The 12,561-nt window shown below is 36.6% G+C and overlaps 1 protein-coding gene across 5 annotated transcripts in view; it reads left to right on the forward strand.

Annotated features, from left to right (window-relative positions):
• Nucleotides 1-12,561, forward strand: part of Col28a1 (collagen type XXVIII alpha 1 chain) — a 176,511-nt gene that overhangs the window by 77,601 nt on the left and 86,349 nt on the right. For all 5 annotated transcript variants that reach the window (XM_078040379.1, XM_021730704.3, XM_078040380.1 and 2 more), the window contains exons 24-25: nucleotides 2,621-2,689; nucleotides 3,040-3,108. In XM_078040379.1, coding sequence (XP_077896505.1) covers nucleotides 2,621-2,689; nucleotides 3,040-3,108 — 138 coding nt within the window. The remainder of the gene's footprint in view (nucleotides 1-2,620; nucleotides 2,690-3,039; nucleotides 3,109-12,561) is intronic.

The following is a 12,561-nucleotide window of genomic DNA, read 5'->3' on the forward strand; positions in this document are numbered from 1 at the left end:
TAGCTCAAGAAAATAAAATTCCTTTTTTTGAGGGGGGGTACTGGTGATTGAACTCAGGGGCACTCGGCCACTGAGCCACATCCCCAGCCCTACTTTGTGTTTATTTAGAGACAGAATTGCTTAGCGCCTTGCTCAGTTGCTGAGGTTGGCTTTGAACTCATGATTCTCCTGCCTCAGCTTCCCAAGCCACTAGGATAACAGTTGTGCACCACTGCCCCTAGATAAAAATTCCTTTTTTCTGGTGAGAAACTGCAGACATGACTTTCTTTAATTACATCGGTGTGACAGTTTTCATCCTGTTTGATAACTGTGTATACACAAATCCATGATTTATACTTATCTCTCCAGACTTCCTTTGAAATAAGAATAAAGTCTAATTAAATGTGCTGCTAGAGTTTTCAAACCTCACTTCTTTCCTGCTGATGAACATTGGGCATTGTAGGTAATTGTATTTAAAGATATTTGCTTTCAACCAAACATCTTCCTAATCCTTTGGGCTCTAATGCTATTCTTTCTGCCATTATTTCCTAATTCATTAGCTTTTACGGTTTTGGAAGGTCACATGCTTCTTTGAATGGCCAATGGAGGTTTTGGCCTATTAATTCACTTTTGTGTACTATTTCAAGGAACTCTCAGACCCATTTCAAAACACCAGATTTCAATTTTCATCCAAATTTCTGTTGAATGAAAGACTTCAAAGTAAATCATTTTTAGGACATTCCCTTGAATCCAGTGCAGAAAGGCCAAGTGGCAAAATTCCATATATAAAAACACTGTGAAGAGTTCAAAATAAAAGTCTACCCCTATTCTCTTGATATTTCCTATTAACATTAGAAGCAACCAGCTAAGTAAAATTTTTTGCAGGAGAGAGGGCAAAGATATCTAGGAAAAGAAAATGTTTGTAAACTGTGTTTCTATGTTTTTTTTTTTTTTGCCCCATACTGTGGGTGCAGAGGTTTATCAATAACAGCTGATGATTGATTATTGCTTGGAACTTAGATGAGAGATTTGAAAAGTGAATTTTGATTCCAATTTTTTTTTTCAGCTTAACCAGGGAGGCAGTTATTGCTTTATTTTGTTGCAGGCCTTTTCCTGGTATAAGGATGGGAAGAAATGGGAATATTATTTGGGGATAAGTCTTGTACACGAATGTTCAGAGCTTAAACCTTAAATGTAATTGGAATAGCATAAAAAAAATTGCTTCTGAGTTTTCAAACTCAGTGACCAATTTCCTGTAGCAGGGGACGTACTAAAATTCACCTCCTCTAAAGACTATGTGCTTTTTCTTTATTGTACATCTTTTAAAAAATCATAAGTTTTTGTTGATGAAATAGTGCATTAAGTTTTTATATGGGGCTACACATTTCTTAAAGATGATCATTTTTAAGAAGTCTAATCACATAAAACTAGTCTCTTAGATTTACTAGGAGAAAACAGCTGTTGCATGGTTTCAAAATAAATTTATCATTGCTTTAAAGGTATGTGCTATTTTTCCTTCCCCTAATCAATCATTCAGTCATAGAATTAGGAAGTTTTAGAGAGAGAACTTTTGGACAACATTTGGGGTTGGAGTAGTACCAATTTGATCTCAGAGTTTGCTTGTATGTAAAGAAAATTCTTGGGTATTGTTTATTTTTACTGTTTGAGGAAAATAAAAGTCTGCCTGTTTTTAAAGTTTTCTCCTAATGTAAAAAGAAAAAAAACACATTTTAAAACATGAGCACCAGGAAGGGTGGTTTACTTTGATTGACAAGGTTGTAGAAGATGCCACAGTAACTGAATGGCATGGTTTATTAGACTTTATATTTAACAAATCTTCTAAAAGATTCATTTTTTTCCTTCCTGTTCCCCCATTTTACTTTAGTCAAAAATCTTTTGGATTTCTATTTGTAAGAGAATTACATATTAAATTTTGTGTAGTTACAATTACACAAAAATTACCTCTCCCTAAGCTCTGAATGGAAAGTGAATGACTGCTGCTCAAAGTTTTGATGCCTGAGATTGTCACTATTAAGCAATATTTATAACTTTTCCTTAGTTCCCAAGATAGTGAACCACAAACCATCAATGTCCCATTCTTTCATAACTTAAAAAAAAAATCTCCTTTTTTTTTCATTTGGGTTTATTCATGCCCCCATGTAATTTGGGTACCATTGATGAAGACAGTAGGTCTAACACAACAGCAAGGAGTGTAGAATTATCTATTCCACTCTGAAATTTTTGCTATGAATTTACTTTGCTTATTTCACATTGTGATTACTGAATTTTTTATGTTCTTCCCAGATTTTTGATATACTATTTGTTATTTTGAAAATTGAAATATTACCCACAAGCCATTTTCTAATTCCTGATAATTGTGTTTCCAGTCGAGGACTTTATAGTGGTTTCTATATATTCCCTACATTCAAACTGTACTTCTTCCCCCTGAGCTCAGGTGGATAAGGCTTCTGAAGAGGTAACAAATTGCCGTATGTGGTAGGATTATCTCCTAACATTTTTCAAATTATTCCTTTGCACTCATCAAATATTTCTTTGGTATATTGAGTTGGTGTTGCTTAAGTTTTGCCAGGTGTTTCATGCTTTAGCCTCATGATATCACCTGGTATTGGAATTTACCTAGGGTGCCCAAGGCCCTCAGGGACCCAAGGGTGCTCCAGGACTCAAAGGCGACGGCTATCCTGGTGTGTCTGTAAGTGTGGATATTTCCTTTTTTTCTTTATGTATGTATTTTTTTAAAATTTTAAACTTACACATAATTGTACATATTTGTGGAATACAATATGATAATTTGATAATGTACATAATGTACAATGATCAAATCAGGATGATTTGTATTTCAGTCTCCTTAACTATTTATCATTTCTTCATGTTGGAAACATTCAAACTATTCTCTTCTAGTTTGTTATAAAATATGTAATAAAGAGTGTTAAACTGTGTAATGTTGAAAATGTTACTCTCCTACCCTTCTTTCCTCTGTTTTTTTTCTGAGCATTGCATTTTACAAAGAAGCTCATTGCCCCTGTTTTGATGTTATCTCAGGGACCTAGAGGATTACCAGGACCCCCCGGACCAATGGGTTTACGTGGAGTAGGAGACACTGGAGCAAAGGTGAGATTTTTATAGCAGGCAGTATACTAGTTTCTAAAAAATGCACTTATAAGTACGTGACTTTGGTGACGGTGATTTTAGCATAACAGAAGAACAGAGTAGTCTGAAGCAATTGATGAAGTTATTTATCTTTACTTATGGACTTCCTGGGGCACTTGCACCATTATGAACATGTAGATTGTATGTTTTTTCTCCTGCTTCTCTGGTAGCAATTCTCATATTCCCTTGCTGTTTCCTATTTCTGTTCCTAGATCAGGGTCTAATTCAGAGTCCCCCTCACTGTTCTAGCCATCTCTTTCCTAGGAACTTTCACTCTGCCCTGTGTCTTTAACCATTACTCATGTACTGATGGTTTTCATTTCTAAATTCACTCCCTTACGCTTAGGCCTCACGAATCTAGTTTCTTACCAGATGTCTTCTCTTAGATTGGTTATAGACATTTCTAACTTAACAACCAGAATAGAACCTTGGCTTTTAATCCCCCCATAATCCTATCCAAGGCATTTACATCTGCCCCATGCTCAAGCTAGAAGACCTGTAAATTATCCTTGGTCCCTTCCCTTCCCTCTTCTTCCTCCATATCTGGTCCTTTGGCAAATGCTGTCAGGTCTAGCTTCAGAATGTATCTTGGCTTTTGCTCCTTCTTCCACCAGGCAGACTACCACCATCTTTTGCCTGGGCTACTAACATGGCCTCTTCACTGTTCTTTCCTCTTTCACCTCTGCCCTTCTAACTTAGCAGGCAGAATAATCTTTTAAAACCACAAATCAGATCACATTCCCTTTCTTGTGGGATATGACTTGGTGGCTTTCTTTGTGCTTAGAACAAACTTCAACCATTTTCCCTGGCCTTAGAGGCTCTTCAGGCCCCGACATAGCTTCTGTCCACTTCTCTCTTTTGCCTGTGTCTGGCCAATGCAGCTGGCCTACCCTGTTGCAGCTCTTCCAAGCTTCCAGCCCTTGGCTCTATTGGGATGGCCATTTCTTCAGGTCTTAGCTCAAATCTCACCTCTCTGATCACGCATACAAAAAAAAAAAAAACCACTTTCCTCCCTTCCGTGTATTTCCTGTGTAGAATGGATCACCTTCTGAGATGATTGTGCTCATTTATTGCTTCGCATATTTCATGAGAATGTTACTTTTCCTGAAGGCTGGCTCTTTGTATTGCCCCCTCCTCACTTCCTGGCGGAACTAAGCATGCCACCCATTAGGAGCCCTATGATCTGTTGAATGAATGGAAAATGAATGAATGATCAGTATCATTCCAAAAAGGGAAATTTTCCCCTAATATAATTACTCACTTAGTTTTTTTCATGCTTATAAGTCTCTTGAGAGAGAAGATATTATATATGCTCCATGATGGTCTTTTTGTCTTTTTTATTTTTTTTGCCTCTCTGCTACAGCACTTAGAGATACTGCTCCTCTAAATGGAGCTGGTGACAATGGAGCTATTCCCCTGTCCCAGGTGGAATAAAAAATTGGAGACCCATGGCACTAAACATCATCTCTAAAGGAGATCATAACTCTTGCTCCATTTCTGTTTCTTGAGTTAATTATGAGAGTCCAATGAGAGGATGTATGTGAAAGTACAATATGAACCACAGACAGAGGACAAACGGGACACGGTTTGTGCAATGTTCCAGCTTGGCCTGACTTAGGACTAACTCAGATCCTTGAGCAAGCCTTGACATTTTCAGTAGATTATACTGAGTTTAGGTATTAAGATACTATTTTTTTCTTTAAGGTATAATATCAATCAAAATGTTAAAAAAATCGCCTTTAATAGAAGGCTGAGGTTGTAGCTCAGTGGTAGAGCACTTGCCTAGCACATGTGAGGCACTGGGTTTGATCCTTAGCACCACATATAAATTAATAAAACAAAGATATTGTGTCCATTTACAACTAAAAAATATTTTCAAATCTTTAATAGAGAAATGCAATAGGTAAAATCACAAATAGGTAAAATGACTTTGTTATTTTCTGCTGAGAGTGAAACATTGATAAAAACTTTTTTATACTGAATACTTCTGTAGTGAAGTAGAAGCTTATTCTTATTTAAAATAAGACACAAAATAAAATATTAAACACATACTGGACTGTGTTTGTATTCCAATTGAAACCGGTGATCATTTACATTTTCATGGAGTAGATTTTGAATGTTTTATGTAAGGATATATCATGTTATATTAAATTGTACTATTATGTTAGTGCTTTACATTTAGTATTAGTAATAAAGGAAAGTATTTAAGCACAGTTGAAGAACATTTAAAATTTGGATTCTTACAAATATTCCACTCTGATTATTTAAGATACAGACCAAAACATTTGCTGAATGATTTCATATGCAGTTCCCTCTAAAAGCTTCCCATATTTGCTTTTCATGTATATGTTTATTTTAAAACACCAAGAAAAAAAAGGTGTTCCTTGCTAGATGTCATCCTGCCTTTCTATTTTTTTTTTTTTTTTGAAAGACTCAATGTATTGCCGGAAAGTGGGTCATGAGTGAGACTCTCTTGCCTTTGTTAGCCCACAAGGGAGGCTGAGCAGAAGCATTAACCTCCACTGGCTTCCAACTGTGGGTAGAAGGGACAGAGGGAGCATTAGCCAGGACTTGCCTCTCTGTTCACTGCCTCCCTAAGAGGTACTTTCCCTTCTCTCCATTACCTCTTGTCTCTTCCTGTGGAAAGTATGATAATCTAGACACATCCAGCCCCAGGAGGTGTTAGGGGAGTGAATTGGTCTTGAAACTTAGGAACTTGGATCATAAACTTGAAGGAAATTCTAAAAGCATGTATCAGCTTAAGTAACTTCCAAAATCATCATCTCTTCTTCTTCTTCTTCTTCTTCTTCTTCTTCTTCTTCTTCTTCTTCTTCTTCTTCTTCTTCTTCTTCTTCTTCTTCTTCTTCTTCTTCTTCTTTTTTAACAGAGGCCTTGTGGCCTTTCTTCTGAAGAAAACATTTGGAAACACACACACACACACACACACACACACACACACACACGGTAAAGAATGGAAGAAATCTTGAAAAATCTAATTCCAGTTAGGTATGTTCCTCTGATAAAGTGGAGGTGAGACTCAAAATAGCAAATATAGTCAATGACGATGAAAAACTGAGAATTCAAATGTGTGCCAAGTTTCTCTCCTTCCATTTTGAGTCAAAATGACAGAGAAACTAAGTGTGTTGGAAAGGGAGAGCGAAAGGGAAAGAGAGATTATATAGGTATGTATATCCTGGTATGTTTTTCATTTAAACTCTGTGTAGTTACCTTAAAATTTTGGCCTTAAGGCATTAGCTTGCAAAACAAATGTGTTTTGAAATAAGGAAGCTATTAAGGTTGACGATTAATTTATGGTGGGTTTTTGTGATATTTAGTTAAGGTCACATGTGTTTAGCATATGATACAGGCATTAGAATCAAAGTTTTTATGTTTTAAAACATATAAAATGCAAACCCTGACATCTAGCACTCTTGTGGTACTCTACAGCTTTTCCCAAGTGGAAAACTTTTTTACAGCATTGGTGGTGACAGTCCTTCTACCTTGAATTTAATTCAAATTTTGACAAGACCTTCTGAGATCTTTCAAAATTTCTAGTAAGAACTTTCAAGGATAGGGTAGATATAATTTTAAAATCTACTTGCAACATACGCTGGGAAGAGGAACTGACAGTTGGTTTCCTGTTAAGTGGGAAGTGTTCGTCCAGTGTCCTATGTTTGCATGCACACTCCTGGTGGGGAAGGCTAGTTCGGAGATGGCACCCATACATTTCGCATTTCTTCACTGGACTCCTGGAGATGTTAGGAGGACTCCTGATGATTTAAGAACAATCATGACATCTCATGTCCTTTTCAGAAGCTATAGATAATTCTTGGCTCTTGAATTGTTACCCCAAAGGTCCGAGAGATACTTGTAGCCCAAGGACCGATTTTCTGTGTCTGAGCCTAAGAGTTTGTTTGTGGCCCTTATAAAAGTGGACTATCAGGCTGTCTCCCTGGGCTCCTGAAGGACAGAAACCTCCCTGTTGTTCTCTCTGTTCTTTCAGCCCTGTCAGTGTCCTAACTCATCATAGGGAAATCATGCCTTCCCCTAAAGCTCTGGAATGGTTTATCTTAGGCCAGTCTTTAAATCTAGTCCGGATGTAGGGGCCTTCCAAGGAATTTTTAACCATCAAATGCTTAGGATAACATCTGTGGACAGAAAAGACTCACTGGATTGTTGTTTTTCGAATTATTATTATAATTATCACATATTACCTAAATGTTTCCAAAACATCATGGTATCTGTAACAACTCCCCTATTTTATAGATAAGGAAATCAGAAAGGTTGAGCAACTTGCCTTTTTTTAACATTTTGGATACTAGGTTTTTGCGTATGAGAGGTAGACCATGAATATGATGAATGAATGAGAGACTGAATGGGTGAATAAGTCAAAGCAGAGGGAATGACTTACCCTGATCCACAGATGCTCAGTCTCTAATGCAGTCCATCTTCTAACCATCTCAACTCTGTACAGCTGGATTGTTTTCCTTTCTATCCTAGCTTTTCCATGGTCAAAACCTGAATTACATAAGCCTTATAAGCATACACTCAAACCCAAAAGAGTTACACATTTTTCAAAAACTTTAAATGTTTGAATATTGTAAATACACGCTTTATTTAACAAAAGTGGCCCATAGTCATAAATTAAAATGCAAGTCCATGTGAAAATTCCACTGAGTGTCATTATTCTAAAAATGTTCCCAGTGTCTGAATCGCCCCTTTGTTCTCTGCAATGGCTCACATATGTGCACACCACCAACAGGCAGTGATGGAACAGAGGACCGATTCACACAGATGCATTAGGAATTTGTGGATTCCACTGGCAGACATGGACTGGACAAGGAACTCCATTTTGAACAGGCCTGACAAAGAAGGCTGGCTTAATGATAACGAAGTTAAGGGTCTGTAACTCCAAGTGGACTTGAAACCCACCTCCCTCTAATATGCCTGCAAAATTGCTACAGGCCAGACCCATTATTTCAAAAGAGGGCTAATTAAAACCAGAGCCATATAAAGTTGGAATGTCAGGCAATTTGACCCATAGGTTTCAGAAGAGGTCAAATTCAAGACCAGGGAAACTTGACTAGGTGACTTTTCAAGGTTTCTCCCTGATTCAGCTCTATGCACAATGCCTGGAGTCTGAGCTCACTCCAGGTTACCTTATGACTTTCAGTGTTCATTTAGTCTCTTCTTGTTATTTCCCTACACTCCATTTTTTTTTTCTCAAGAGTACCTGCATCCTTTCCCTGTGGTCCTGAAGTTGCACATTAAATTCCCTGAACATTCACTGCCCACATGCTGTTAAACACATTTTTGTTTTTAATAATGCAGTCTGCAGAAACTTGCCCCCAGTGGAAAATTATGTTGAGAATGAGTACCAGAGAGCATTCTCTTCTCTTTTCACCGGGAGCACTACCAGTGTTTCTAACTTAACTAAACGAGAAAGACTTTCTCCAATGAGATTCTTGGCACAGGGCAATCATGAGTTGATTTTGAGAAAATGAAGAAACAATAAAAAACAAAAACACAAAAACCCTTTAGCAAGTTTTAAAATTATCAGGGACTAGTAGATACGGACTATTTCGGGTAAATACTATAAAGTTCTAGGAGAGAAATTGATTTGAAGACTTGAAATTATTTTAAATACTTTAAAGTTGGGAAGATACCAAAGGAAACCTGATAGCAATTTGAATACTGTGTTTTCTAGCATCTTCTTAATTATTTCTTCATTCCCATAATAATCATGCTGGTAATTGTCACTTTTCCCTCTTTATATCAAGGCCTGTCAGTGAGAAATGACCAGGTGATATGACAGCAGGCAGTCATTAGTCAATGCTTATGGCCAGGACCTGGGTTATGTCTATAAACTTAGAAGAAAACCTCTAAATTTTCCATTGCCAATTCTGGCAGCCACATGGAGGTATTCAAGAGTTACTAAACTGTGACATATGCTGAATTACATAATTCATACCAGAGTGGTATTTATGTTTGTGTAAGTTGAGGACTTAGTAGTTATATCTTAATTTTATTTAAAAGCCAGAAAGAACATCAAGCAGATGTTAATTATCACTTTGATGTCTCCTACCTTATTTTAAAACTCAGTCACTCCTTGGCTTCACCAGTTAGTGGAATCTTCAGAGTACCATTCTTTGAAAAATTCTTAAGAGTGATTTTTTTCACAGTGAGTTTCATTTGGTTTTTATTGTCCCCAAAGTGAAAAAGCATGAAATCTCTTTGTGAACAACTGTAATTTGCTTTCACAGTCCTCTCAAAGAGTGTCTTGGATTTAACTGGCACAAACAAAGGAAGAGATAATGACTAAAAGCTTTGTTAATATATGTGTGTTTTAGGGTAGGGGGAAATAGTTTAATGGGCTAATTATTTCCTCAAATATTATATTTAAATTTTTATAAAATATGTAGGGTATAATAATGGGTTATTTTCTTATCATTGCTCTGCCCTGAAATCTCTACCACTTATTCGCTGTGTGACCTCAGCAAGTCATTGAATTTCCCTGAGACTCAGTATCCTCATCTGTGATTGGGGACAATAATGTCTACTTCACATTATTCTGAGAAAGTAATAGGATAATGTAAATAAGACTTTTTAAATGAAGTCTAATATATGAAAGCATTATAGTTAGAAGTATTCACCTATGCTTTTTTCTGCCAAATCAAGCACATTGTAGGATGGATGAAAAGAGAGATTAAGAATTTGTATAGGTAGGATGCCGGGAATTAGACCAATGAAAACCTGGGGGTAAACCACAGAATTAAGGAATGGCAGTGGAGGGAATATGGAAAGGGAAGCCTGAAGCAGCTGGTACTTGTTCAGGTGTTATGGGCCTCATATAATCCCAGATGAATTTTTATAACCCAGGATGTCTACTTCTTGAGCATACAATTGACTTAATGTAGGAAAAGGACTTTCACAATCACATTGGTGTGGTCTTCGAATTAAATGGCACCTGGAAGAAAATCTATGGAGAAGTTAGCCTCTTCCATCTAGTTCTAGCCAACATTAAAATGGTAAATGGGCTTGGTATCGCACCTGGACTTGACTTGTGTCAGGTGGCATGAGTTTGGACAGTTTATGTATCCTATGTAGCCTCAGTTTCCTTACCTATAAAATGGAATAATTTGATATTAATAGGATCAGCTGAGATAATAAATGATGAATACTTGCTGTGTAATAAACTTAATACCTGTTCATTATTATTTATAATTATACTTTCAATATTAACCAAAGCAGGGATTTGCTAATGAGAAGGTACATGTGATAGTGTGTCTGATTCCTTTTTCTTTTTTTTTTTTAAAGGTGAAGGTTTTGATATATCTTATTATAACATCATAAAAATTTGTATGTTTTTTTAAAGAGAGAGTGAGAGAGGGAGAGAGAGAAAGAGAGAATTTTAATATTTATTTTTTAGTTATTGGCGGACACAACATCTTTTTTTGTATGTGGTGCTGAGAATTGAACCCGGGCCACACGCACGCCAGGCAAGCGCGCTACCGCTTGAGCCACATCCCCAGGCCCCCCAAATTTGTATGTTTTTAAAGGACTTAAAGTTAACCGTTCTTCAAAGTTATGGTCTAGGTAAGACCTTCACTGATTCATTCACATAAAGAAGTACTGCAGATAATCTTAAACTTGCCCATTTCAAGTGAAAATGAGAGGAATATCTCCCATCTTGAGTCATTTTGTGAGCCCAGAGGAAGTGCAAGGCCATCTAAACAGTTATACTTTTCTTAAGGAAGTGAAAACAAATAGCAGTGGAACTTCGGCTGTAGTCCTATGGACTTGATGGATGTAGTTACAAATGGAAACTCCAGAATTTGCTCAGTTCTGTCCATTATCTCCTGGTACAAGGGCTCCCTCTGCAGGCTCCAACAACCCTTAGATGTTACTATGGGAAGCTAAATCCATGCAAGAACCTATTGTAATTTCCTTTACTTGAGAATGTCACTCTGTCTATTGACAACAAAGTGCATATCTGAAAATATCACAGATAAACACACTTCGGTTTAGCCACCAAAGGTGCTGTCAAGCGGCAAAAACACTTGCCCACAGTCTTCTTGCTTATGTTCGTTGGGTATAACGGCCTAACATGGATTCATGGCCTATGAAACAAGAGACTTGACACATTTTCCAAGTGCCCACTAGATGGGAGAGCCACTATCTCTGTGTACTTGCAGTCCATCAAGTGCCTGATATTCAATTGAGAGTATGGTACATACACATTGTAGGACAACTCTAGCATCTGCACGACTGTTAAGCCTTGATGTAAGTCTGTCAGTTTCATAAAAAAATAGGTGAATACCATATTAAATTTTTATGGATTGAAATATACAAAAGATTATTTTGATAGATGAAACATAGCTATTTGTCTACAATTATATGGATGAAGCTAGGCAATTGTGTGAGAAGCACCCTGAAATTCCACAGATGACATAGAGTCACATCTTTGAGCTCATTGGCTGCAGCTGCAGGACAGAAAGGGCAATAAAGCATCTTCAGGGTCAGCTGCCTTACTGTAGTTAACCTTCAGATAACCCTAATGTGGAGTGAGAATAAGAGAATACAAAGAGAAAGTGAGTAACAACACTGGGCACTGGCAGGTTTGGTCTAGGTATACTCATAATTCATTTCAACTGTTTTTCCCACTTGGTTTCTTATCTCTCTGTGTGTTATGTTTTAATATGGTTAAACTAATCAAATAGGAGGTTTTTAACTAAAATTATCAAATTTTTCATAAATTGAATAATAGAGTGTTAAATTCTTAAATTCTACTTTCTAGAAAAAAAATCCTGCCTTTTTTCTATATCCTTAGTTTTTAAAAATTAGGTAACATTTAGCACATACCAAGAGTACATGACATACATGTAAGTTTTACCAATAATGTTAATCTACCTGAGTATTCCTCTCCTATGGCCATTTAAAAAAAATCTTTAAAATCGTGTATTCTTCTCCTTATTAAGGATAAATATTATAGTAGTACTTGGTCATGCTTATTGTTGAGATTTTCGTTGGATGTTGTTCATGGCTTTTAAAATGTTTCTTGAAGAATTTTCTATTATAAAAATTATCAAGTATATACAAAAGTAGAAAGATAAATGAGATGAACTTTCATTTAGTCATCACAGTTCAACAATTTTCAACATGTAATCCATTTTGCTTTATCTGGATTCCCTCACTCCTTCTCTAACCACCTTATTCTGAGGCAATCCCCTGACATCATCCATCTAAAGTTTTAGTATCTGTCTCTGATACTAAATGAATCAGCATCCTTAAATCAGAGAAAAGTTTAACTGGGCATTTGGTTTGTTTGGATTGTTTGGATTGTTTCCAAACATAACTACAGAACCATTATCAAACCTAAAAAATTAATTCCTTATTATACCAAATATTGAGCAT

Source organism: Ictidomys tridecemlineatus, chromosome 2 (genome assembly GCF_052094955.1).
Source record: "Ictidomys tridecemlineatus isolate mIctTri1 chromosome 2, mIctTri1.hap1, whole genome shotgun sequence".
Classification (NCBI taxonomy): Eukaryota; Metazoa; Chordata; class Mammalia; order Rodentia; family Sciuridae; genus Ictidomys; species Ictidomys tridecemlineatus.